General features: G+C 44.3%; 1 protein-coding gene across 1 annotated transcript in view; it reads left to right on the top strand.

The window, feature by feature from the left end:
- LOC111952682 (immunoglobulin superfamily member 3-like) overlaps positions 1-24,632 on the top strand; it is a 77,863-nt gene extending 53,231 nt beyond the window's left edge. Inside the window, exons 6-7 of the mRNA XM_070435376.1 lie at positions 23,989-24,399; positions 24,622-24,632. Of these exons, the coding sequence (XP_070291477.1) occupies positions 23,989-24,399; positions 24,622-24,632 (422 nt within the window). The remainder of the gene's footprint in view (positions 1-23,988; positions 24,400-24,621) is intronic.
- Positions 24,633-25,791: the final 1,159 nt, after the last annotated feature.

Genomic DNA, 25,791 nt, shown 5'->3' with positions numbered 1-25,791 from the left:
GAGAACTAGTTTACATGCCAGGTACAGATACATACTGACCAATACTGGAACTAGCCTAGACATACAAGCTACAAAGTATTTGCTGGTCATATACTGCGAAAAACTGTTTTACATAACAGTACAGTATGCTGATCCATTAACACTGGAACTGAATTTACAATGCAGTACAAGATTAACGACTATCATTACTGGAACTAGCCTGCATACCAGTAACAGTATGCTGGTTCCATACCTGGAAACTAGTTTAACAACAGAAAATACCGTTATGCTGAAATCATTACCGGAACTAAGTTTACATGCAGTACAGTATTACTGATCGTACTTAGAAAAACTAGCCTGCATTACAGTACAGATCATGTGCCGTCATTACTGAACTAGTTTACATACAGTACAAAGTATGCTGCGTCGATCACTGGAACTTCATCTACATGCAGCTCCAGCATATACTGATCCATCTACTGAGACACTAGCCTGCATACCAGATACAGTCAATGATAAATCACTTTACTGACTAGCTTAATAAACACTCTTCACATACACGTATGACTTGCATCATTACATCGATACTCACTTTACATACCAGTACAGTATGACTGCATTATTACTTAGCGACACATACGATTTACAATACAGCCTACAGCTATCGCTGAAGTCTATTACTGGAACGAAGATCTCTAACAATACTAAGTACAGCATTGCATCGATCATCTAGCCTGACACTACGCTTTATCAACTACAAGTACACATGTCACTGAAGCTAGGTCCATTTACTCGGGAACTATTACATGCAAGAATGACACGTATACCCTGATTCAATTACTCGGAAACTAACGATTTACATTGTAGGCAGCTATACTGATCAATTACTGAACCAGTTTACCATCACATTTACGTATGCTGATCATCTACTGTAACGAGTTTACATGCCAAGACAGTGTATCTGCGTTCATATACTTGGGAACATAAGCCTACCATAACCAGAACCAGTATGCCTTACGCTCATTACCTGGAACAGTTTTACACTGCGAGATCAGTAATCTTCAATTACCTGCGGAACATAAGCTATAACATACAGCATACAGTAGTGCTCGGATCATATCCTGAGAACTAGTTTACAGGCAGAAGACAGATATACTGCCGTCAATAGTACAATGCGACTAGTATACATACATAACGTACATGCTGATCATACATCGGAACTACGACCTAACACTAACAAGAAATACCAGGTATGACTGTCATAACTTGGAAACTAGATTACTTACAAGATACAAGTATCAGTGAGTCTCAACTTAACAATGGACTAGATTTACAAACAGATCAACAGTATGCTGAATCATTAACTAGGAAAACTAGATTTCACATTCGCAAGTAACACAGTATGACTGAATAACATAACTGGAACTAGCCTGCATACAAGTTCACACAGTATGCTAGATCATGACTGAAACTAGTTTACCAATACAGTACAGTATTGCTAGGTCATTACTGGAAACAAAGTTTTACATGCAGTACAAGTATGCTGGAGTCTATTATGGAACTCAGTTTACACAGTAGAGTATACTGATCATTACTGGAAACTAGTTTACATGACAGCATACAATGCTGGAATCATACTGAACTAGTTTACATACAGTACAGTATACTGATCCATTACTAGGAAAAACTTAGGCCTGCATACAGTACAGTATGCGGATCAATTACTGAACTAGGTTACATAAAGTTACATATGCTAGATCATTACTGGAACTAGTTTACATTACATACAGTCTGCTGATCATTACTGGAAACTAGTTTACATACAGATGACAGTACTGCTGTCATTTACTGAGGAACTAGTTTACATACCAGATACAGCATGTGAATCAATACTGGAACTTAGTTTACATTACAGTACAGTATGCTGGGTCATTACTGGAACTAGTTTACATTACAGTACAGTATCTGGTACTTACTGGAAACTTAGATTTACATGCAATCACAGTATGCTGTCATTATTGGAACTAGTTTTACTTACAGTACAGTATGCTGGTCATTACTGGAACTAGATTTACCTTGCAGGTTACAGTAGCATGCATTACTGGAACTAGTTTTACATAAACAGCTAACAGTATGCTGGTCATTACTGGAACTAGTTCGTACATGCAGTACAGTAGACTGGTCCCATTACTGGAAACTAGTTTACTTACAGTAACAGTAGCTGTCATACGGGAACTAGTTTACATGCAGTCACAGTATGCTGGCCATTTACTGGAACTAGTTTACTTAACAGTACAGTTGCTGGTCATTACTTGGAACTAGTTTACACTACAGTACAGTATGCTGGTCATTAGCTGGAACTAGTTTACATTACAGATACAGTATGCTGGCCATTACTCCCCTGACCAATCCACTGATCAAAAGTAGTGCACTGCACTAGAGTAAAAGAAGCCAATTTATAGAGATAACGGAGCCTTTTGCAGACATTTTGGGACGCAGCTATAGCAGTATTTAAGGAAACTGGTCTTAGTAGCTTGATGGGTGTAACATAAAACTGTTCTTTGAAAGGGTTTAAGGTGGCCTCCTGCGTCTTTCTGCTTCCTTCGATTCTCCCTTTCTTTATCTGGTCTCTCTCTTATATCATTATAAACACGCACCACCACACTTCCTCTCTCTTCTCTCATATCATATTATCAAACACGCCATCAACACTACTTTCTCTTCTCTGCTCTCATTATATATTATCAACAGCACACACCACTTTCTCTCTCTCCTCTCAGTATATATTTCAACCACGCACACACACTGTCTCTCTCTCTCTTCATATTATATTATCAACACGCACACACACTTTCTCTCTCTTCTCTTCATATATTATTCATCAACACGCACACACCACTTTACTCCTCTCTCTCATATATATTATCAAACCACGGCACACACACTTCTCTCCTTCTCTCTCTCAGCATAATATTATAAAACTCGAAACAAACACACGTGTGCACGCACACGGGCACCACTTCTCTCTCTGGCGCGCGCACACACAGACCACACACACAGTAGGTTGATTCAACTAAGGACCTTTTTTCTGAGAAGCTCTGATCTTCTGTGCCGTTCAGCACGACTGCATCCACCACACACCACTCCACTGCTCCCTGACACCTGAAACACACTCTCTACCCCCCCGACACACACACATGAAGACACCCTACTGTCTATCCTCCAGAATCTGAGGCACCTAATAATGTATTTTCTTTATCTCCATTCGTCCCTATTTCCTTCGCTATCCATCCCTCACCCTCTGTTGTTAAGCTAACCTAACCACCAACAGCACACACTACAAATGTCTGCTCCATCTCTCGCTAAAATGCTCTTTAATCTCAGGCTTCTGTGATATGGTGATCTTGTGCACGAACGATTGTTGTGTGAATAGTAAGAATGCTGATGATTGCAGCTGTCAATTGAGATGTTGTGTAACTCAAAGGTGGAAGTCAGCCAGCACGAGCAGTGCTCCACGTACATGAATAAAACATCAAAAGTGTCTTAAGTACAAAGCAGATTAAAGTAGTTTGAGGAAAACGCAGCACCTTGCAAACCTGCCTCAGATAGATGTAAACTTATCACGACACTAACCCCCTAAAAAACACCCTATACTGCTTCACGTATACCTTCATACAAACTTATACTCTCATCTCACGTCCTCGTCTCTCACAACGGAACAACCACACAAACAAACACACACACAGCACACACAACCACACACACACACCAACACCAACACACCACACACACCACACACATCACACACCTACACACACACACAACACCAACCACACACACAAAGAAGTATATAGATATCGCGTATGAGCAAAAGCACGTGACTCGATGACAGGACCCAGTCTTGGCTGGAGTACGATAGATAGATCAGATAGATAGATAGATAGATGATAGATAGATTAATAGATAGATAGATAGATGATAGATAAATAAGCATAAGATAGATAGATAAGATAGATTAGAATAGCATAGATTAGGATAGATAGATAGATAGATAGATAAGAGTAGCATAGAAAATAAAGATATAGATAAGAATAGATAAGATAGATAGATAGATAAGATAGATAGATAGATAGCATAGATAAGATAGGATAGATAGATAGATCAGACATAGATAGAAGATAGAATAATAGACTCAGATTAGATAGATAAGATAAGATAGATAGATAGATAATAGATAGTGTCTAGAACAACCAGTGTTGCCAGTAGAAAATAACAGCACTTATATTCTGACTTGCTCAGCTTCACTATCAAATCCTAAAAACATCACACAAATACCGCAGAAACGAAGAAAAATAACACACCAATGCAGAAATGCGTATTGATGAAGAACTGCAAAAATCTAAGAAACCTAGACTTGAGAAACCTGTGCCAACACAAAACATATGAGCCCGGAAAAACCTCCGAGATTCTCACGCCTTTTCTACACTATGGATCGAATCACTAAAACAATACAGAACTACACTAACGGAAAAAAAGACGGAACAGGGCACCGTCAGAAAATTCAGGCTCAATGTCAATTCGCACAGACTCCCACATCGACTTAACCCACATCTGCCTGGGCAAACAATTGCGACAACCACTAACAAACAACACACGAAGAATATATCTATCCAAAATGGGATGATATGTGTAAGCCACTTTCTCCATCTTTTTCTGCGCTCCTATAACAAAGACATACAAGAGCAAACAAATATACATGATCAAAGTACAAATTCCTAGAAATCACACTATTACCGACTACCCAGACCCACTGAGATTCTCCAACTTACCTTGAATGTTACAGGAACCAAAATACAAAACCCTCCAACCCAAGGGCCTGTGCTGTTATGGTGATTCCTTAATGATAATGAGTCAAAATATACAGACAACAAATTCACAAATTGCACCATATACTAAAACTTCATTCCTAACCATCCTCCTCTAGCTCTTGCATCTTCTCCCACAATATTTGGGGAAACAAGACTACGATCACCCATCCACAAAAGTGGCACAAATTTGCCCCGCCAATCACACACCAGCTGGAAAAAATGCAACAAGTCAACAGAAAACTTGGGAAAAATCCTCGCATTATCATTAACAGCAGACCCGGATTAACATTCTCCTCAAATGAAACAAATGTTTACTGAGCAAATGTACAAATTGCGCTTACCAAAGTAACCCCATTACACGTTAAACAACAGGACAAATAGTATTCAACCACTATACACACCACTAATGACACCACAACAAACCAAAACAAAGACAAGATTCTCAATTGCTTATACGTTGATTATACAAATAAAGCCTTCCGGATCAATTTGCATGAGGGCTCTATAAACAAAATATGCATGAAAAAAAGTGGTCAGCTTGGGGCGGAAAACATACGACATTATAAAACGCCATGTACACCAACACAAGGTCGCGTTAAACAATCTGCAAAAACACACCACACATTTCTTCACACGGTCAGAATGGGGTGAACAGGAGGATGCATGCTTAAGCCCACACCCTCTTCAAAACATAATATTCAACGGCAATTCGGCCGCAGGCGACACTAGAAAGCAGTCTTGCGAGCAAACTCCACCGGTCTCACCCACTAGATCCAAGTCAAATGATCAACTGTTTTGCTGATCATCTTGGTCTGTCTGTCACCAACCAAGGGAGGGCTACACAACACCTAGATTTCCTGCACAGATCTGTCAAAACCTGGGCAACCTGACCCAGTAAATCTCGTAAGACCAAAAGAAATGGTGTTCCGAAAAAAGTCCAGTCCCAGGACACAATTCATCTAGACACCCGTTTGCCCTAGAGCACACAAAAACTATACATACCTCGGCCTAAACATCGAGCACCACAGATATACTTCCACAAAGCTTTGAACGATTTCTGAGAGAACAAAGGCAAGAACGCACCCTTCGTCTGCCATCAAAAGGAACATACAAATTCACATAACCAAATAGACTGGCTAAACAATACTTGAATCCAGCTCATAAGCCATTGCCTTTATGGTCCGTAGCGTCTGCGGGTCCGCTACCACAACACAGATTTCACCAAATGGGCACAAACACCAAATTGAGACTTGCATGACAGAACCATTCTGCAAAAATATCCTCTGTACAACGCACATAAAACACCAACAATATGCATGCAGAGCAGAATTAGCGTAACCCACTAATTACTCAAATTCCAGAAAAGAGCCGTTAACTTCTACAAAACACCCTAGAAGGAAAGCGCTTTCCCAAACCTTCCAATAAACAAGACCATCACACCGCACCAGCCGCAACATGAACCTGGGCGAGTCCCCTAAGACCCAGCTGGTCACTTTAAGGGCTATCAACTGTTCACAACACAAAACACATCACCCCACCAGCGCCCCAGACAGACAAACAAGCACAAATTAGACCCACACCAAATCATGAGAAAACAACACAGAATACAATTACTTGCACACCTTGGAAGAATAAATTAACAAACAACAGAGCAAACTAGAATGCTATCCTTGGCACCTAAACAGAGCAGTACACTGGCAGAATACGCTGACCACTTGTGACTGACCCAAGCTTAAGGAAAGCTTATGACTATGTACCAGACTCAGAATGAGCAGTAGCCCTTGCGAATTGAGAAGGCAGCCGACAGACATGGCTCTCAAGAGAAGACAGGCAAATATAGTGCACACTGCCAACACAGAATGAAGGTGGCAAACTTGAGCTGCACTTCCTAACCTCCTGCCCCTGTAATGACCCATATTAGAGAGACATAATTTCCCTCAGATTACACAGATCCACAAAAGTTTGAAAAAACACAATCAATTTTGATAAACTCCCATAATCTACTGGGAAGAAATTCCACAGTGTGCCATCACAGCAGAAATATTGTGAACCGTTCCCACAAAGGACAAGGCGCAACCAGTGTAAGAACAAAACACCATTGTAAACATACAACCCTATTTTATGGTCTATGCTATTTGAATTGTGTCTCTTAACCATTTGTACATTATTTACCAACACTGGCATATATATAACTATAACATTTGTAATGTCTTTATGTTTTGAAAAACTTTCTGTATGGAGAATGTTTACTTAATTTTGTATGTATTATTTCAAACTTTAGATAATATAATCATTTACCTCACTTGCTCATTGGCATATTAAGACACATGTTTCCCATGCCAAATCAAAGCCCCTTGAATTAATTGAAATAGAATAAAATAGATACGATCGATCGATCGATCGATGCCCATCTGTAATTAGCCCACCAATCTGAGACTAACTCATCCCTATTGTTTTTAATTTTACTCTTCTGCTCGTTTGCCACCAGTATTCTACTTGTTACAATCACCATCTGCCTCATCTATTATTCTAGTGATTCATTTAGCTAATTGTAATTTATTCCCTACTATGGACTTTTATTAGCAACTTACCTTCCTCACGCCCATTTGACACAACACTGATATAATAGCTTTTCTTTTTTTCTATGTGTGTGTGACTGACTGTACGGCTTGTTTATTGCATGTGTAACTCTGCTGTTTTTGTTCGTGTCGCACCTTTCTTTGCTTTATCTTGACTAGGAGGTTGACCGATTAATGATTTTTCAACGCCCGATACCCGATACCGATTATTGTGAGGACCAAAAAGCCGATGCCGAATTAAATCGGACATTTTTAAAAATGTAGAATTTTGTAATAATGACAATTTACAACAATACTGACCATGAACAACTTATTTATACTTAATATAATACTCATTAAAATCAATATTAGCCTCAAATAATAATGAAACATGTTCAATATTGGTTTTAAATATGCAAAAACAAAGTGTTGGAGAAAGAAAGTAAAAATGCAATATGTGCCATAGTAAGAAAGCTAACGTTTTTAAATCCTTGCTCAACACAATAGAGACACATATTGAAAGCTTGGTGTTCCTTTTAACATCGAGTCTTCAATATTTCCCACGAAACTCTTCCCAAAGTTTAGGTTGTACGTGATTATAGGAATTATCAAGGACTATTTCTCTCTATACGATTTGTATGTCATAACCTTTGAACTATTTGGACTCCAGTCCCTCTCCTCGACGCACCTGCGCTCGAACCAAGGAACACATCGACAACACCAGCCCTCGACGAGCAGCCGAGTACCATGCAGAACAAGCGGCGGAACAAACTCCACTCCAGTCCTCAAGACGCTCTGAAAACGCAACGCAACGTCTCGTTTTGACCATGATGCTTACGACAGCCTGTGCTGCACTACATCGCCTCAGTCCAGCCTGACTCATATTCAATCATTCTAGCCTCACTTTTATAACAGAACATACGAGACGTTAGGTCATTCAATATCGTCGAATCCGGCAAACTTCATCTCGGAAAACAAAACTTATATTCTCTTCAGTGGACAATCACGGAACCTTAACCCGTCTATTTTATCTAAACGCTGCTCCATAAGTCCTAGAATATCTCTGTTACACTATGACAACACCCTTCAATGTTATTGTCATAATTACAATAAAAAATCTTAGGCAAATTAGATTCGCAATGCAAGCAGGACGGACCCAAAACTGTATTGCCAGCGATTACCCTGACTCTTGCGTGCAATGACACGCAGGAGAAAAGTGACACAATCTTCACCCTGGTTAATATTGCCTGCTAACCTGGAGTTTCATTTAGCTAAAATATGCAGAGCTTTACAAAATACTAATACTCCTTAGTATTGGCCTTTTAGAAACATTATGTTTATGGTTAGGCACACGTTGAGCACCGACAATACCTTGTTTCGCGAACCATGCCCGTCGCTCGATTTATATGCAACGCAGGACACGCTAGATAAAACTAGTAATACCTATCAACCATGTGTAGTTTAAACTAGTGAACATTATGATTCGACTTGAATTGATTGTTCTTTCCTCAAGATAAGTTAATGCTAGCTAGGCAACTTACCTTGGCTCTCTTAAGCTGCATTCGCGGACCGAGGCCGAAGCTCCTACGTGAGGACAAGGTTGGTTGAGCTGTGACGAACGTGTCTGAACCCTAGGTGCAAATGAGGGGAAAACATTTTTTTATTTTCCCCCCCCCTAGCCTCAGACGAAGGTTAAAACTCATTCACTTCTGCCCAGTCTGAAAAAAAGCAGTTAACCCACACGTTCCGTAGGGACCGCGTCACTTGAAAAATAAGAATGTCGGTGCTTAACTGACTTGCACCATTAAATAAGGTATATAAAAAATAAACATTTTTAAAACAAATCGCAAAATCGGCGCCAAATTAAACCAATTCCGATATTATAATGGAAAATTGAGAAAATCGGCCCTAATTAATCTGGCCATTCGATTAATCGACGTCGACCTCTAATCTTGACAGGTCGCCAGGTGTAAATGGAGAAACTTGTTCTCAACTAGCTTACACGCGTTAAAAAGTGAAAGAATCTATTTTTGTATATTAAAAATGCAACTTTTTACGCATCACATCTACAACACACATACACATAATGACAAAATAAAAAACATCAAAATATACTTATTTACATAAGTATTCAGACCCTTTGCTATGAGACTCAATATTGAGCCTCCATGCATTCATGTTTCTTGATCAATCCTTAGATGTTGCTACCAACTTTGATTGCCAGTCCATCTGTGCGTAATTCAATTGGTGGACATGAATTTGGAAGTCACACCACCTGTCTAATAGGTCCCACAAGTCGACAGTCATGGGTAGATCAACACCAAAGCCATGAAGGTCAAAAGGAATGTTCCAGTACAGCTCCGACGACAGCGATCTATGCAGAGGCACCATATTCTTAGTTTACCACAATTATTTCCAGCATTGACGGTTCCCCAAGAACACAGTCGGCTCCATCACTTTTTTTTATGAGAAAAGTTGGAACCACCAAAAAACTCTTCCTAGATCTGCACCCGGCCAAACCGAAAGCAATCGGAGAAGGTCTTATTCATGAGATGACCATACCAGGATGGTCACACTGACAGACTCCCAGAGTTCCTCTGTGGATGAGGAAAACTTCCAAAGACAACCATCATCTGTAGGCACTCCACCAATCAAGCCTTTATAGGTAGAGTGGCCCAACGGTACGCCACTCCTCAGATTAAAAAGGCACATGACCAGCCACTTGGAGTTTACCCAAAAAGGCACCGAAGGACTCAACCATGAGAACAACAAGATTCTCTGTCTGTGAACCCAAGAATTAACTCTTTTTGGCGCTGAATGCCAAGCGTCACGTCTGGAGGAACCTGGCACCTCCCCTACGGATGAAGTCCTCAACTGGCGTTTCATACAAATAGTACCCGCAAAACATCAGTCTCAACACCAAACAGTGAAGAGGGGACTCCGGGATGCATGCCTCTAGCAGAGTTCCTACTGTCCAGGTCTGTGTTCTTTCTGCCCATTCTTAATCTTTTCTTTTTATTAAGCCAATCTGAGATATGGCTTTTTCTCTTGGCAACCCTCTGCCATAGAAGGCCCAGATCCAGAAGTCATTTTTGACCTGTGAATCCAACCCACAAACTGCTGATACTCCAGTACTCAACAGTCTAAAGAAGCCAGTTTATTGCTTGTTTAATCAAGAACACAGTTTTCACGTGCTACATAATTGAAAGGTTTTCTAATGATCAATTACGCTTTTAAAATGATAACTTGATTAGCTAACACAACGTGCCTTGGAACACTACAATAGTCATTTTTTAAAACATAACAATGTCAACACTGTAGTTCTGATCAATTTATTGTTATTTTAATGAGACAGAAAAATGTAGCTTTTTGTTCTTATACATAGAGATAGCTCGAGGGAGGGAGGTCTCAGTTCAGCCTGCTCTCTCAAACCCCCACAAATTTCTCGACCAAGTCACCACTGATTTAATGACTCATTTAGTTACTGGCAGACCCTTTCCTCACAAACATTGTAGTACACACTCCCGTTTGGGCACACACTACAACACACGCAGGTGTACACTGCAAGCGCCCACACACGCGGCAGCCTGTCTGGTATGACCTTCTTTACATCCCATATATCAACTGACAACCTGCTTCTAGTGAGTCATTAAACCACTACCAGAGTTCCCCGCCTGAACCTCCTCGCCGCCTATAATCCTAACCTTCCCTTCCCCCCTCCCTCCCCTCCTCCCTCACTCTCCTTCTCCCGTTAGACCAGGCAGAGTCCGTGATCCATCTCTGAACTGCAACAGGATGCAGAAGGAAGAAAGGCAGCGGATGTGCCATGTGAGTTCACAGCAAGTAACGTGTTTTTGTGTGGTGATGCTGCCGTGGGTGTGTGCAGAATCCCCATAATTACCCAATCGTAATGACATCGGGTGGGGGGAGGGGGTAATCTCACCTTCGACACAAAAGGATCAGAGTACATCGCATCATTAGCAGTAACATCGCTCAAACCCGATTGAATAGTGAGCAGGAACAGTAGGAGCAGGTCCTCCACAGCCAAGGGATAGCCCATCCCTTCCAATCATGACCCCATCCTTCCCGAAAGGAACCCGCATCAGACCTCTACCCAGAATAGTGACTCCGAGACCCGCCAGCCGGAGGAATGGCCCAGCTAGGTGCAGCACCGTCAACCTGGGGGCAGGCAAAGTGTGTCCTGACACTTTTGACCCCCTACCATACCCCTCTGGGACTCCGCCCTGTGCTAGACCTATGCTAACAGAGGAGCGGGCGGGTCTCAAAATGATTAAGCCTCCCTGAGTGGGAGACCAAGAGCCCACCGCTAAGGTCCCCCAATCCTCCCAGGAGACTCTCTCCCGTGTTTTTCTTTGTATTTTATTTTTTTAGCCTTCACCTTCATCTGCTATTTCCCCAGTGTGCCTTTTGCATTCCTTTCTTTTCTCTTATGCTGCTTCTGTGCTCATGTTCCTCAACACCCTCTCAGTACACCTGTGCTGCTATCATGTCACTCCAGTTCTACTCCTCTCTTCACCCGCTGTGCTGCTTTCTGTTTTCTCCTATCCTCTCATCTTCACTGTCACCATGTTGTTCAACTCATCTCTTCATCCTGTGCTGCTTTATCCTGTTACTATCTCTTCAACTGTGCATTCTCTCTTCCTCACTACACTCCTTCAGCCTGGCTGCTTCTGGTCTCCTGTTCTCACTCCTAACTTTCACACCTGTGCTTGCTTTGCTCTGTCTCTCTTCTCATCACTCTATCGACCCTGTTGCTGCTTCTGTCTCCCTGTGTCTCACTCCTCTCTTCACCCTGTGTACTTCTTCTCCTGTTACTCAGTCCCTCTTCACCCATTGCTGCTTCTGTCTCCTGTTTATCTCACTCCTCTCTCTTCACCCCAAATGGGCGTGCTGCTTCTTAGTCTCCTGTTCTCACTCCTTCTTCACACTGTCGTGCTTTGTTCGTTCCCACTCCTAATCTCATTCACCCTGGCGTACTGCTTCTTCTGCCTGTTTACTCCTCTCTCTCACCCTGTGCTTTCTGTCTCCTGCCTCCAGACTCCTCTATTCACCCTGTGCCTTTCTGTCCCTGTTCTCACTTGCCCTTTCATTCACCGTGCTGCATAATCTCTCGTCCTTTCTCACTCCTCTCTTCACCATGTGCTGCTACTCTTCTCCTGTTTCTACACTCCGTCTTCTTCACCCTGTGCTGCTTCTATCTCCATCTTCTCACACATACCCTCTTCACCCCCTGTGACTGCTTCATTCATCCTGTTCCACTCCTCTGCTCATCCCCTGTTGCTCGCTCTGTCTACCTGTTCTCACTCCTCTCTTCACCTGTGCGCTTCTGTCCCTGATTCCTACTCCTCTCTCCCCTGTTGACTGCTTCTGTCCCTTTCTCAGCTTCCCTCGTCCACCTCTGTGTCCTGCTCCTGTTCCGTCTCAACTCCTCATCGTTCACCCCTGTCGCTGCTTCTTGTCTCCGTTCTCACTCCTCGTTTCACCCTAACCAGAGTTGCTGTCTTTCTGCCTGTCCTCACTCACCTCTCTCTTCAACCGCTGTAGCTGCTTCTCGTCTCTGTTGCTACATCCGTTCCTCTCTTCACCCGATGCGGTGCTGTACTGTCTCCTCGATCTGTCATTCCTCCTTGTCAGCGCTTCTGTCACGTGTATCTTCCACTCTTCCTCTCTTTCACCCGTGAGCTTGCTTTCTGTCTCCTCGTTCTCACGTCCTCTCCTTCACCTGTGTCTGGTTGCTTCTCCCTGTTCTCACTGCCCGTCATCTTCACCCTGTGCTTGCTCCTGTCCCTGCTTCTCACTCTCTCTTCACCCTGTGTAGCTGTCTTGTCTCCTGTTCTCTTACTCCTCTCTCAACCCTTCTGCTTCTGTCTCCTGTTTACTCACTCTCTCTATCACCCTGTGACTGTGCTTCTCTACTCCTAAAGTTTCCATCCCTCTCAACTTCACACCCAGTGCTGCATATGTCTATCCTGTTTCTGCATTCCTCTCTCTCACCCTGGTCCTCATTGCTGCTCCTGTTCTCACTCCTCTCTCTTCACCCTGTGCTGCTTCTGTCCCTGCTTCATGTCCTCTTCACCCTGTGCTGCTTCTCTTTTCCTGTTCCTCTCTCTCACCATGTGCTGCTCTCTCTCTCTGGTCTCACTCCTCTCTCTTCACCCTGTGCTGCTTCTGTCTCAGTTCTCACTCTCTCTCTTCACCTTGCTGGCTTCTGTCTCCTGTTCTCACCTACTTCTTCACCTGTGCTGCTTCTGTCCTTTCTCACTCCTCTCTCTTCACCCTGTGCGGCTTCTGTCTCCTGTTCTCACTCCTCTCTTCACCTGTCTGCTTCTGTCTCCTGTTCTCATCCTCTCTTACACTGTTGTGCTCTCTCTCTCCTGTTCTCACTCCTCTCTCTTCACCCTGTGCTGCTTCTGTCTTCCTGTTCTCACTCCTCTCTCTTCACCCTGTCGATCTTCTGTTCCCTGTTATCACTACTCTCTTCACCCGTTGCTGCTGCTGTCTCTCTGTTCTCACTCCTCTCTTCACCCATGTGCTGCTTCTGTTCCTGTTCTCACTCCTCTCTTCCACCCTGTGCTGCTTCTGTCTCCTGTTCTCACTTCCTTCGCCTCATTTCACCCTCCGTGCTGCTTCTGTCTCCTGTTCTCATTCCTCTCTTCACCCTGTGCTGCTTCTGTCTCCTTTTCTCATCCTCTCTTCACACCTGTGCTGCTTCTGTCTCCTTGTTCTCACTCCTCTCTCTTCACCTGTGCGCATTACTGTCTCACTGCTTCTCACGTCTCCTCTGCTTCCACCCTGTGCATCTGTCCCGTCTCCTGCCTCTCGCCTGTGCAAACTGATCTCTGATATCTCAATTCCTCTCTTCACCCTGTGCTGAACTTCGTCTCCTGTTCATCACTCCTCTCTCTTCACCCTGTGTCTGCTTCTGTCTCCTTTCTCACTCCTCCTTCGCCCCCATTAGCTGCTCTGTCTCCTGTTCTCAGTCTCCTACTCTCTTCAGCCTGTGCTGCCTCTGTCTCCTGTCTCACTCTCTCGCTCAACCTGCCTGCTGCTTCTGTCTCCTGTCTCACTCCTCTCTTCAGCCTGATGCTGCTTCTGTCTCTTATCTCACACTCTCTCTTCCCGTGCTGCTTCTGTCTCCTGGTTCTCATCCTCTCATTCACCCTGTGCTGCTTCTGTCTCCTTGTTTCACTCCTCTCATTCACCCTGTGCCTGTTCTCTTCCCTGTTCTCACTCCTCTCTTCACCCTGTGCTCCTTCTCTCCTGTTTTTTCACTCAATTACTTCATGAATTCTACCATCCTGCTGCTTCTTCGTCTCCCTTTCTCCACATGCTGAGCTCTTAAGCCTGATAAGTAGCAGATCCATACCAGTATTTCATGAATAACCGATGACTTTTCTACTCCCAATTCATGAATCCCGATCATGCCACGTGATAATCATAGGACTGTAGCTGAAAGTATGCTCATGCAGAAACAAACCAGGTATGAAGCTAGACACGATCTAACTGTTCTCTCAAAATGAAAAGTCCAATCATCTGTGATTCTTTCACGATGTTGGAGTGGCATAAGCATGTCATACGCTTACATGTAGCCAGAACACTACTAGTCTGGTTCCACACAAGTTCTTGAACAACAAAATAAAAAAAATTTTTGGGGTGTCACTTGTCTTACGGTTGGGAGACAGTTCACTACATAAAATTAGCCCTCCAGTAATTCGGATTAAATCTAGGAAAATGCCCATGCTAACTCTTCCTTTCCCAATGCGTAGAGATCTGTGTCTATTTCGCCACGCCGTTCCCATAAGTCTCACGATGTTGCACCTCTTGACTTTAGAAACTGTGACTGAAGCATCACTCATCAAAAGCCTGTGTAGTGGAAAGCTGCAGGCCCCTAGGCTGAGTGGGCAAGTAATCATTTGTCATTGTCCCAAATGGCACCCTATTTCTCATAGGGGTTTGCCTGGGGATAGGATACCTAGTCTTGCAAAAAAGAACACTATGCATTCAACCCGAAATGTCTTCCACATATAACCCAACCCTCCTTGATTATGTACTCATGTGTTCCACGCTGTCAAGTCTTTTCAGATGAAACTGATCAAATAAAGCGCGAAAAACACATATTTAAGAACTGAAGCAGCAAATTGTTGAACCAGGGACTGACACCACCTCCTGTATGACCTCTTCATCGGGAGCCTAGCCTATGAATGATTGCATGACCCCGTAGGTGAGTCTTCTAATTTCATGTCCGGCAGGTGATGAGAACTGCTGTGGATTGGCAGGGCACCGGTGTCTGGACAGACAGCAGCAGGGGTTAGAGAGAAGGGGTGAGAATGGAGTGAGAGGAGAAGGGGTGACAGAGATGGAGAGAAAGAAGGCAGGTGAGAGAGGATCGGAGAGATGGAGAAGAGAGATGGAGACAGCAGAGGAGTAAGGAGCACAAGAGCGATACATGAAAGGTGAAGACGGAGAGGAGAGTTAGCACGGAGCGGAGTTAACAGACCGCAGAGAAGGTGAAGACGTATGATCGGAGTCGAGACAGGGTGGTTAGAGAGAGAGGTAGACAGACCGACAGAAGTGAGAGACGATGCGAGGAGAGAGGGTTAAGAGAGAGAGTAGTATAGAAGACCGACGACGGAGTGAAGAGATGGAGTGAAGAAGTAGCATAGAGCAGTAGACGACACATAGGGTAGAGAGATGAGTGAGAAGAGTTGAGAAGGTATTAGCAGACCGACAAAGTAGGAGAAGAGATGGAGGTTGAAAGGAAGGTTTAAAGAGAGAGTGTAGACAGACCAGCAGCAGAAGGAGAGAGAGATGGAGTGAGAGAAGGGTTAAGGAGAGAGGAGAGTTAGACCAGACCGACAGAGAAGGAGAGAAAGGATGGAGTGAAGGAACGGGCGTTAGAGAGTAGAGAGAGTTAGACAGACGACAGAAAGGAGAGAGAATGGAGGAGAGGAAGGGTTAGAGAGACAGAGAGTTAGACAGACCGACAGAGATAGAGAGAGAGACTGGAGTGAGGGAAGGGTTAGAGAGAGCAGTTAACAGACCGACAGATAAGGACGAGAGAGAATGGAGTGAGAGGAAGGGTAAAGAGATGAGTATAGACAGACCGAAGAGAAAGGAGAGAGAGATGTGAGAGAAGGGGTTAGAGAGAGAAGTTAGACAGACCGACAGAAGAAGGAAGAGAGAGATGAGTGAGAGGAAGTGGTTAGAGAGAGAAGTTATAGACACGACGACATGAGAACAAGACGAAGATCGAAGAGTGGAGGAAGGGGTTAGAGAGAGACTGAGTACAGCACAGACGACAGGGGTAGACCGCGCAGCCTGATGATGAGAGAAGGGGTTAGACGAGAGAGAGTTAGACAGACCCGACAGAGGTAGCGCAGAGTAAGATGGAGTGACGAGGAGGGTTTAGAGAGAGAGATTAGGACAGACCGACAGAGAAGGAGAGAGAGACGAGAGTGAGAGGGGAGAGAGAGAGTTGACAGACAGTGCGAGAGGAAAGAGAGGGTAGAGAGCCCGTTAGACAGACCGACAAGTAGGAGAGAGAAGAGAAGGAGATTGAGATGAAGATTATGCACCTAAGGGCAGTGCAACAGTCTTCATCGTGACAGAAGATGGAAACTCTCACGAATGATCTAATTGCGCTAAAATGGGCAATTCCCAGCTAACAGTGAATCGATTTATCTAACTTAAAAAATGCTATGTCTAAAACAACAAACCCCATACACCAACTCTATTGCACAATGACTACCTTTAACACTTCCGTCAGAAGATTGATCATGGTTTTTGTTTAGACCAATCCATATTTAAGTGAAAACATTATATTGATCTGTTCACTTAGTTAATTGGAATATCCCTAATCAGAACTGACACTGGTTGAGATTTTGCCGTTCTGGAGAATGCTGAAGGTTTTGTTTCCTGCTAGATTTAATACTCCACATCCCTATAGTTGGCTTTTTGCACCGGTCTGAGAAATTGTGGTAGTCTCCCCTTTTTTAAAAAATTAAATGTTCAATTCATTCAATATCAAGCGCAGGACGATAGGCAAACAGCCCGTTTGCTGATATAGACTGCTATGAGTGATGGTGACGAGTTGGAAGATACTGCAGCACACAAAGCAACCTATAACAGTACATTTCCTCCACCCCAAAACCCTGGACCATAAAAGTACTCCCCAAGAATTTTATTCCATCAGTTCCTCGCACTTACGTCGGGGGAAAATAAAGAACCGCCTCACCGGTGTCAATAGCTATGAGGAGGAGAGAAATGTGTAGCATGCAAAGCCAGTTCACAAAGCATTAGTTCTGGGAATGGTTCTGTTGATTGATGTTCATTGATGTGCTTATATCCACTGAAATACAAAAAATAGGGGAATACAATACGCTTTATCTGGGTCTGCCGCAACACCCAACAATATCGCCTATCTGATGACAAAACTGACGACACACTACAGGAGGGGTAGGGTTTTCAAACACATTTGTCTAACTCCTCGTTTCATTTCCAACAAAAGAGAGAACACGCTCTGTATTTAGGAGAGTCAGGGGCCGACATGTTAGGTAAACTTTTGTTTAATCGTGACCTAAAGCAAAGATGCAGTGCAGTCGCTCTGAGCAGTGATGCAATTAGACTTGGGTTCTGCTCCCTGCACTTAGGACCAGGAGGCACTTCCTGCAGTTACGTGGCCACGCCCTTGCCACGGGAGATTGGTTGCCCTGAGAGAACAGCGCGTGGAGGGAAGTGCCGATCACCAGCGATTAAACGTTCAGGTTAACTCTCTTAAATTATGATCCCATCTCTTACTCATCTTAACACATCTAGCATCGGATTGGCATCCAGAATTCCCAGAATCCGCCACCTTTCCCACTGGACCCGTAAGTAAAAAGTACGGAAGGTCTCGATGCATAACTCATACACGAGATTCAAGCAGCACCACTATTCTCTTGCACATGGGAGAATCACACAGAGCTGAGAGGAAGAGCTAGAACACACCTCCGAGCCTGTTGAGCACATAAACAACATAAAGCATACGCCTGGCGTCTTGAGTGACGATTGACGAACCTGCAAGCCATCAGAGTGTGTACGACTGCAGAAAGGAGATGAACAAGTCGCCATTCCAATTATGATTTGTCCTACTAACTCATGTTGGTTATGTACCCACGAGCCATTAAAGAAACAAACTCGCGCCAGAACTCACAAAAACCACTGTACCACATACGACATTGCCCAAGCACTCTCTGAAACACACACCAGCATACAGATAAATGTATAGAATTCAGCTGTAAAGGAATGTGAGCAGTACCCATACCTGAATGTATGGCCTATGTTCAGATGCATAAATTGCAACAGCACCCTGGCTCTATTCCCAAAGAATTAAACACTACGACACGCACACCACACACACCGACTCTACAACGCTTAACCTAACTTTTAAGCTCCTAAAAACTTAGCCATTAATAAATTAGAAAATAAAAAAATTATCAGGACATCTCAGGACACAAAACGTTATGTAATCCCAGACTTTGTTCCGGACATTAAGCATAGAATTAGGTCGGACAGTTAGGTTCCCTAGAATAGAGGTCGGGACAAACAGCCACAGACACAACCAGATCAACGGCAAGAGAGAACCCGAGACCAACCACCACGTACAAGCATATACCTAATTTCACCAAAGTCCATGTACCTACCTAGCGCCCCAATGTTCTACTGCCTCTTCCTGTTGAAGACAACCATCATTTGCATGACCACTGCACACCGTGCGAGTTAACGCTCGCTTGTGTGTGTGTGCTGTGCTGTGTGTGTGTGTGTGTGTGTGTGTGTGTGTGTGTGTGTGTGTGTGTGTGTGTGAAACTGGTCCTGGTGCGTAGTCTCCCTCTCTCTCTGCAGTGTGAAAAGGCTTTCAGTAGCCCTGATCTTCTAAAGAGCACATATGGATTTCTTCCTATGGAGCTGTCATTGGACCCGTTTCAACACTCATGATGACTTATAATGCCTTCATAAGGGGTTATAATGGGCTTGAATAGCTGGTAATTGGTCAGGCTTTGAACAGGCCTTTCTGTAAAGACTGGTCCAAGGCAACAGGCTTTCAACCCCCACAGTGTCCTCTTTTCCTAATGGAGTCTAACTTCAAATGGGGATAAACAGCGCTGTGCTTTGTCCTGTGCCAATCAAATCCAGCACGGTTCCACTCCAGGAGATACTGAGGTTATTCTCTCCCGGAGGACGATTGGCAGGATTCCGGGGGGTTTGACTGTAATTCTGGCTGGAATGATTATCGGTGTTCAGACGAGTCTCTCCAATGTGGAGCCAGCTAATGATGACTAATTTCAGAACTCACTGGAAGGCCCGGCACTGTGGAGAGGGGAGAGGGCCCGACACTGTGGAGAGCGGAGAGGGCCCGGCACTGTGGAGAGGGGAGAGGGCCTGGCACTGTGGAGAGGGGAGAGGGCCTGGCACTGTGGAGAGGGGAGAGGGCCCGGCACTGTGGAGAGGGGAGAGGGCCCGGAGATGCCTTTTAGCTGTGAAAATACTAAGAGTGCGGCCAAATGCTAACTCACACACACAGACACGAGCGCATTCACCAATCTGTGAGTAAGGGTGAAATTCTGTAGGCAGATGGTTGTGACTCCAGGCAGTCAGTTCTATCAAGACTTAACACAGGCAATAGAGAAGTGTGTCTTACTAACAAGCCTCTATCTGTGTTGAAGTGGCTTCATGCCCTAGTGTTCAAGTGAGGTTGGTTATATTTTACATTAATAACGTACCTTTTCATGTGTGACTTGTCAGTTATTAATGTGTTATGTTTCAATGGTTTCAAGTACAGTGAAATGCCTTTGCAAGCTATGAATCCAACAATGCAGTAATCAATAACAATGTAATATTAAAAATAACAAAGTAGAACAAAAACACAATAAATAAAAATAAGAAGAATATGAGAAAGTACGTAAGCATACTATATACAGAGTCAGTCAGTCTCAGTACCATATTTACAATGTATGCTTATGGATACTGGAGTGATAGAGGTAGATACAGTTGAAAGTAAAAAATAAAATTAAGTCGGAAGTTTACATACACCTTAGCCAAATACATTTAAACTCAGTTTTTCACAATTCCTGACATTTAATCCTAGTAAAAATTCCCTGTCTTAGTTCAGTTAGGATCACCACTTTATTTTAAGAATGTGAAATGTCAGAATAATAGTAGAGAGAATGATTTATTTCCGCTTGTATTTCTTTCATCACATTCCCAGTGGGTCAGAGGTTTATATACACTCAATCAGTATTTGGTAGCATTGCCTTTAAATTGTTTAACTTGGGTCAAACGTTTCAGGTAGCCTTCCAAAAGCTTCCCACAATAAGTTGGGGGAATTTTGTCCCATTCCTTCTGACAGAGTTGGTGTAAATGAGTCAGGTTTGTATGCTCCTTGCTCGCACACGCTTTTTCAGTTCTGCCCACAAATGTTCTATAGGATTGAGGTCAGGGCTTTGTGATGGCCATTCCAATACCTTGACTTTGTTGTCCTTAAGCCATTTTGCCACAACTTTGGAAGTATGCTTGGGGTCATTATCCATTTGGAAGACCCATTTGCGACCAAGCTTTAACTTCCTGACTGATGTCTTGAGATGTTGCTTCAATATATCCACATCATTTCCCTCTTCATGATGCCATCTATTTTGTGAAATGCACCAGTCCCTCCTGCAGCAAAGCACCCCCACAACATGATGCTTTCCACCCCATGCTTCAACAGTGGGATGTGTTTTTTGGTTCGCAGCCTCCCATTTTTCCTCCAAACATAACGATGTCATGATGGCAAACATTTCTATTTTTGTTTTCATCAGACCAGGACATTTCTCCAAAAAAGTACACGTTTCTTGTCCCTCGTGCAGTTGCAAACCGTAGTCTGGCTTTTTGTATAGCGAGCGTTTTTGATCGAGAGCTCTTCCTTGCTGAGCGGCCCTTTCAGGGTATGTCGCATATACGGACATCGTTTCTTACTGTGGATATAGATACTTTTCGTACCTAGTTCCTCCAGCATCTTCACAAGTTCTTTGCTGTTTTCTGGGATTGAGTAGTTAGCTTTTTGCACCAAAGTGTACGTTCATCTCGTAAGGAGACAGAACCATCTCCTTCTGAGCGTATGTGGCTCGTGGTCCCATGGCTCTTACCTTGCTTACTATTGTTTACCAGCAAGAACGATGTATCTTAAGGCGTTTGGGAATTCTCCCAAGGATGAACCAGATTCGATGGAGTTCATCATGTTTTGAAGTCTTGTGCTGATCTTCTTTATGCATTTTCCCATGAGTGTCAAGCAAAGAGAGTGCACTGAGCTTTGAAGATAGGCTTGAAATTGCATCCACAGGTTACCACCCAATTAAATTTACATTTATTACATGTAGGTCATGTTAGCAGACGCTCTTTTTGTCCAGAGCGACTTAAGTAGATGCATAATTTAGTATTACATTTTTACATCTGAGACAGGAATCCCTATCCGGCCAAGAGCAGATGTCTGCTATCCAGAGCGATCTACCAGTAAGCAGTGCAAACAGTTTTTTATTGCATTATTTACCTACTGAGACAAGGATATCACCTACCGGCCAAACCCTCACCTACCGGACAAAACCCTCCCTAACACGCCTGTATGACAATTTAGACTGCGATCGCCCCCAAACCAGGATCTCCCGGTTGCAGACGCACAGGCTCGCGAACAAGCGCGCCTCGGCCGCGAACTCCAGCACCACCTGGACGCGAAACCAAGCCACTCTGGTGGCCGCACTAGCACCTGCGCAATGTGCTAGTGACCCAGTCCAACATGCGCCACCCGGAAGACCACCGAAATTGACTCAAAATTATGTCAAATTAGCTATAAAGCTCTAAAGCCATACATCATTTCATTTGGAATTCTTCCAATGCTTGGTAAAGCAGGCACAAGCCTCACTGATAGCTGTATGTACACTTCTGACCCACTGTAATTGTGATACAGTGAATTATAAGTGAAATAATCTGTCTGTAAACAATTATTGGAAGAATTACTTGTGTCATGCACAATGTAGATGTCCTAACCAACTTGCCAAAACTATAGTTTGTTAACAAGAAATTTGTGGAGTGGTTGAAAAACGAGTTTTAATGACTCCAACCTAAGTGTATGTAAACTTCCGACTTCAACTGTATGTATAGGGGAAAGGTGACTAGGCATCAGGATATATAATAAACATAGTAGCAGCAGCATATATGATGATTGTATGTGAGTGGGCGTGCATGTGTGTAGAGTCCGTCTAAATGTATGTGTATTTTATGTGTGTGAGAGCAAATTATGAAGTGAGTGTTTGTGTGTGTGTTTGAGTGTGCACTGCCCTGTGAGTGTGCATAGAGAAAGTGCAAAAATACAAGGGTATACCATGTAGCCATTTTGTTAGCTATTTATTTAGCTATTTAGCAGTCTTAGAAGCTGTTCTGGAGCCTGTTGATGTCAGACTTGATGCACCGGTACCACTTGCCGTGCGGAAGCAGAGAGAACATTCTATGGCCTGGAAAGAAAGAGTTTTTAACGATTTTGCGGGCCTTCCTTTCACACCGCATGTTATAGTGGTCCTGGATGGCAGGGAGCTCGGCCCCAGTCATGTACTGGGCTGTCCGCACCACCCTCTGTAGCGCAATGATATTGAGGGCGTTGCTATTGCCATACCAAGCGGTGATGCAGCCAGTCAAGATGCTCTCAATGGTGCAGCTGTTGAAATGTTTGAGGATTTGAGGGCACATGAAGTGATAGAATGGGGCTCAGTCTTTGTGTGTACAAGCTGTGTTTCCTCTCCTAAAGCCTCTCCCACTGTGAGACACACCCGGTTGGTCATACCTGATGTACCTGTAGCTAATCTAATATCACACCTGATGTCCCAGTAACCTATCCACTACTGTACCTCCCTGACATCTTATTCTAGTACTCCCTCCATATCTCCCTCTCTTCCTCCCTCAAGTATCTCCCACAAGTATCTTACCCCTACATCCCGGATCCCTTCCTTTCTCCCTCACTCCATCTCTTCTTCTCTTTCTCCCACAGCCCGGATTCCTTTATCTCTCCCTCTCTCCATCTCTTCTTCTCTTTCTCCCACAGCCCGGATTCCTTCATCTCTCCCTCTCTCCATCTCTTCTTCTCTTTCTCCCACAGCCCGGATTCCTTCATCTCTCCCTAAATCCATCTTTCCCCCTCTCACTATTAAACTGAATCTTCCCTACTCCTCCCTTCAACTTATTCAAGGCCTCCTCTCTTTTCCTCCCTCGCTCTGTTGTACACTGACAGCCATCCTTTCCCTCCCTCCCTCCCTCCCGCTGTCTCTCTCTGTTCTCTGCCTACACACTAATATCCTCTCCTGTTCAGCAGGAAATGAAGACAGCCTCGACACGTCTGTCAAACAGAAATTGCATTGTATACCTGTCACCAGCATTCACTTGTTTCTATAAATAGGGAAATTATTGTAGAAATAACTTCTCTCTCTCCTCTATCTACCCCTCCCCCTCCATTCCTCTCCACCTGTCCCTCCCTCTCCCTCCCTCCCTCCCCCTCTTCTCCACAGTGTCTAAGCTGCGTGTGCAGAAGACCAACCAGTCCCTGGTCTACCTGGAGGACAGCCGTGTGCGCGTCAACTGCTCCGTGGCCTCCCAGACCAGCACCGACTCACAGCATGCCGTGCTTTGGTACGTGCGCCGCGCGACGGGCGCCGAGGCCGACGAGCTCCTGCTGAGGATTGAGCGCTCAGGCGCATTTGAGTATGGTGCGTACGCAGACGAGGAGAGGTTGAGGCGGCGGGTGCAGGCAGAGAGGATGTCGCCACAGCTGTATGCGCTGACACTGAACAGGGCAGAGAGCAGCGACTCTGGAACATACTACTGCCTGGTGGAGGAGTGGCTCACAGATCCAGACGGAGCCTGGTACAGACTGGCACGGGACTCCTCAGGCTTCACACAGGTCCTCGTCAGACAGCCAGGTGAGGACAAAGAGGAGGGAAGGAGGGATCAGGGGAGGGAGGCTGGTACAAACTGGCACAGGACTCCTCAGCCTTCACACACAGATATCTTCCAACAGATACAAAAGATATAGCAAGAGCTCTCTCTCTCTCTCTCTCTCTCTCTCTCTCTCTCTCTCTCTCTCTCTCTCTCTCTCTCTCTCTCTCTCTCTCGTATGTGTTCTGAGCTCACCTCCTGTGCAGCTCCCGGTTAACAGGTAGATAGTAGGGTAATGGAAACTCTGTCACGGTAATTCATTGGTTCGATCACAACAAATAAGTTGTGGTGTAGAGAAAAACAAAAAGTACTGGAAGTGACCATTGTGCCAAACAGCTCTGCGTTACGACTTATTCACCGCCACTCAGGTCACGTCAAGGTACCGTGTACATCGCTCTTAGATTAGCCACACAATTCTAGAGACATATGCCGTGGGAGACTAGAGCGTGAGAGTTGAGGACAAGAAGGGTTTAGCAGATTTGTCGGTTCATCATACTAGTAGAGTCTCACTGACCTGAATGTCATTCAGAACTACTGCCGCGTTTAACGAAATATCTGAGCCACTGAGAAGCCGTTTAGTACGCGAGCATTAATTCACCCCCTACCTTGTTCACTACATAATTCTCGCAACAGTAGAACCACTGGCAACACCAAATACTTATTGTCAACGTCTAATCTTCATCCTATATTCATTCTCATCTCCACATATATCCCATGCTTGCACCAATCGCATGGTGTCTTTACATCTGTTAACGTGATCTTCACTTTCCTCAACATTAAACCCTTGAACCCCACACTATGCCAATAATCATATATCACAACTTAAACACACCAACAATAATAGCTCACTCCAAGCCACCACCATGTCCTACGTACATCCCTGATGCGCACTTAGAAGGCCCACTCTAACCTCTCGAACACACACGAGCGCACGTTAGATCCTCTATTTTGCATCGCAAAACAACAAATTCTCCTTCAGTTCCCTAGCAAACAACCACCTACAAGGGCCCTGACCACACCCACCCTGCTATTTCTACTCACCTCTGAGAGGCGCGCGAGCTAACCCCGACCCCACCATTCCTCTACACACCACTAACCCACTAACCCTGACCACACCATGTCCTCTACTCACCTCTAACCCACTAACCGCTGACACACCATGTTCCTCACTCATCCTCTAACCCACAACCCTGGACCCCACCATGTCCTCTACACACCACTAACCCACTAACCCTGACCACACCATGTCCTCTACTCACCACTAAACCCACTAACCCTGACCACAACCATGTCCATCTACTAACACATAGACAACATCCACTACCCGCGTCAACCCCAAACAACAAATGTCCTCTACACACCATCTCACCCCATAA

Source organism: Salvelinus sp. IW2-2015, linkage group LG26 (assembly GCF_002910315.2).
Source record: "Salvelinus sp. IW2-2015 linkage group LG26, ASM291031v2, whole genome shotgun sequence".
In the NCBI taxonomy this organism is placed as follows: domain Eukaryota; kingdom Metazoa; phylum Chordata; class Actinopteri; order Salmoniformes; family Salmonidae; genus Salvelinus; species Salvelinus sp. IW2-2015.
This window is presented reverse-complemented; position numbering and strand designations above follow the sequence as displayed.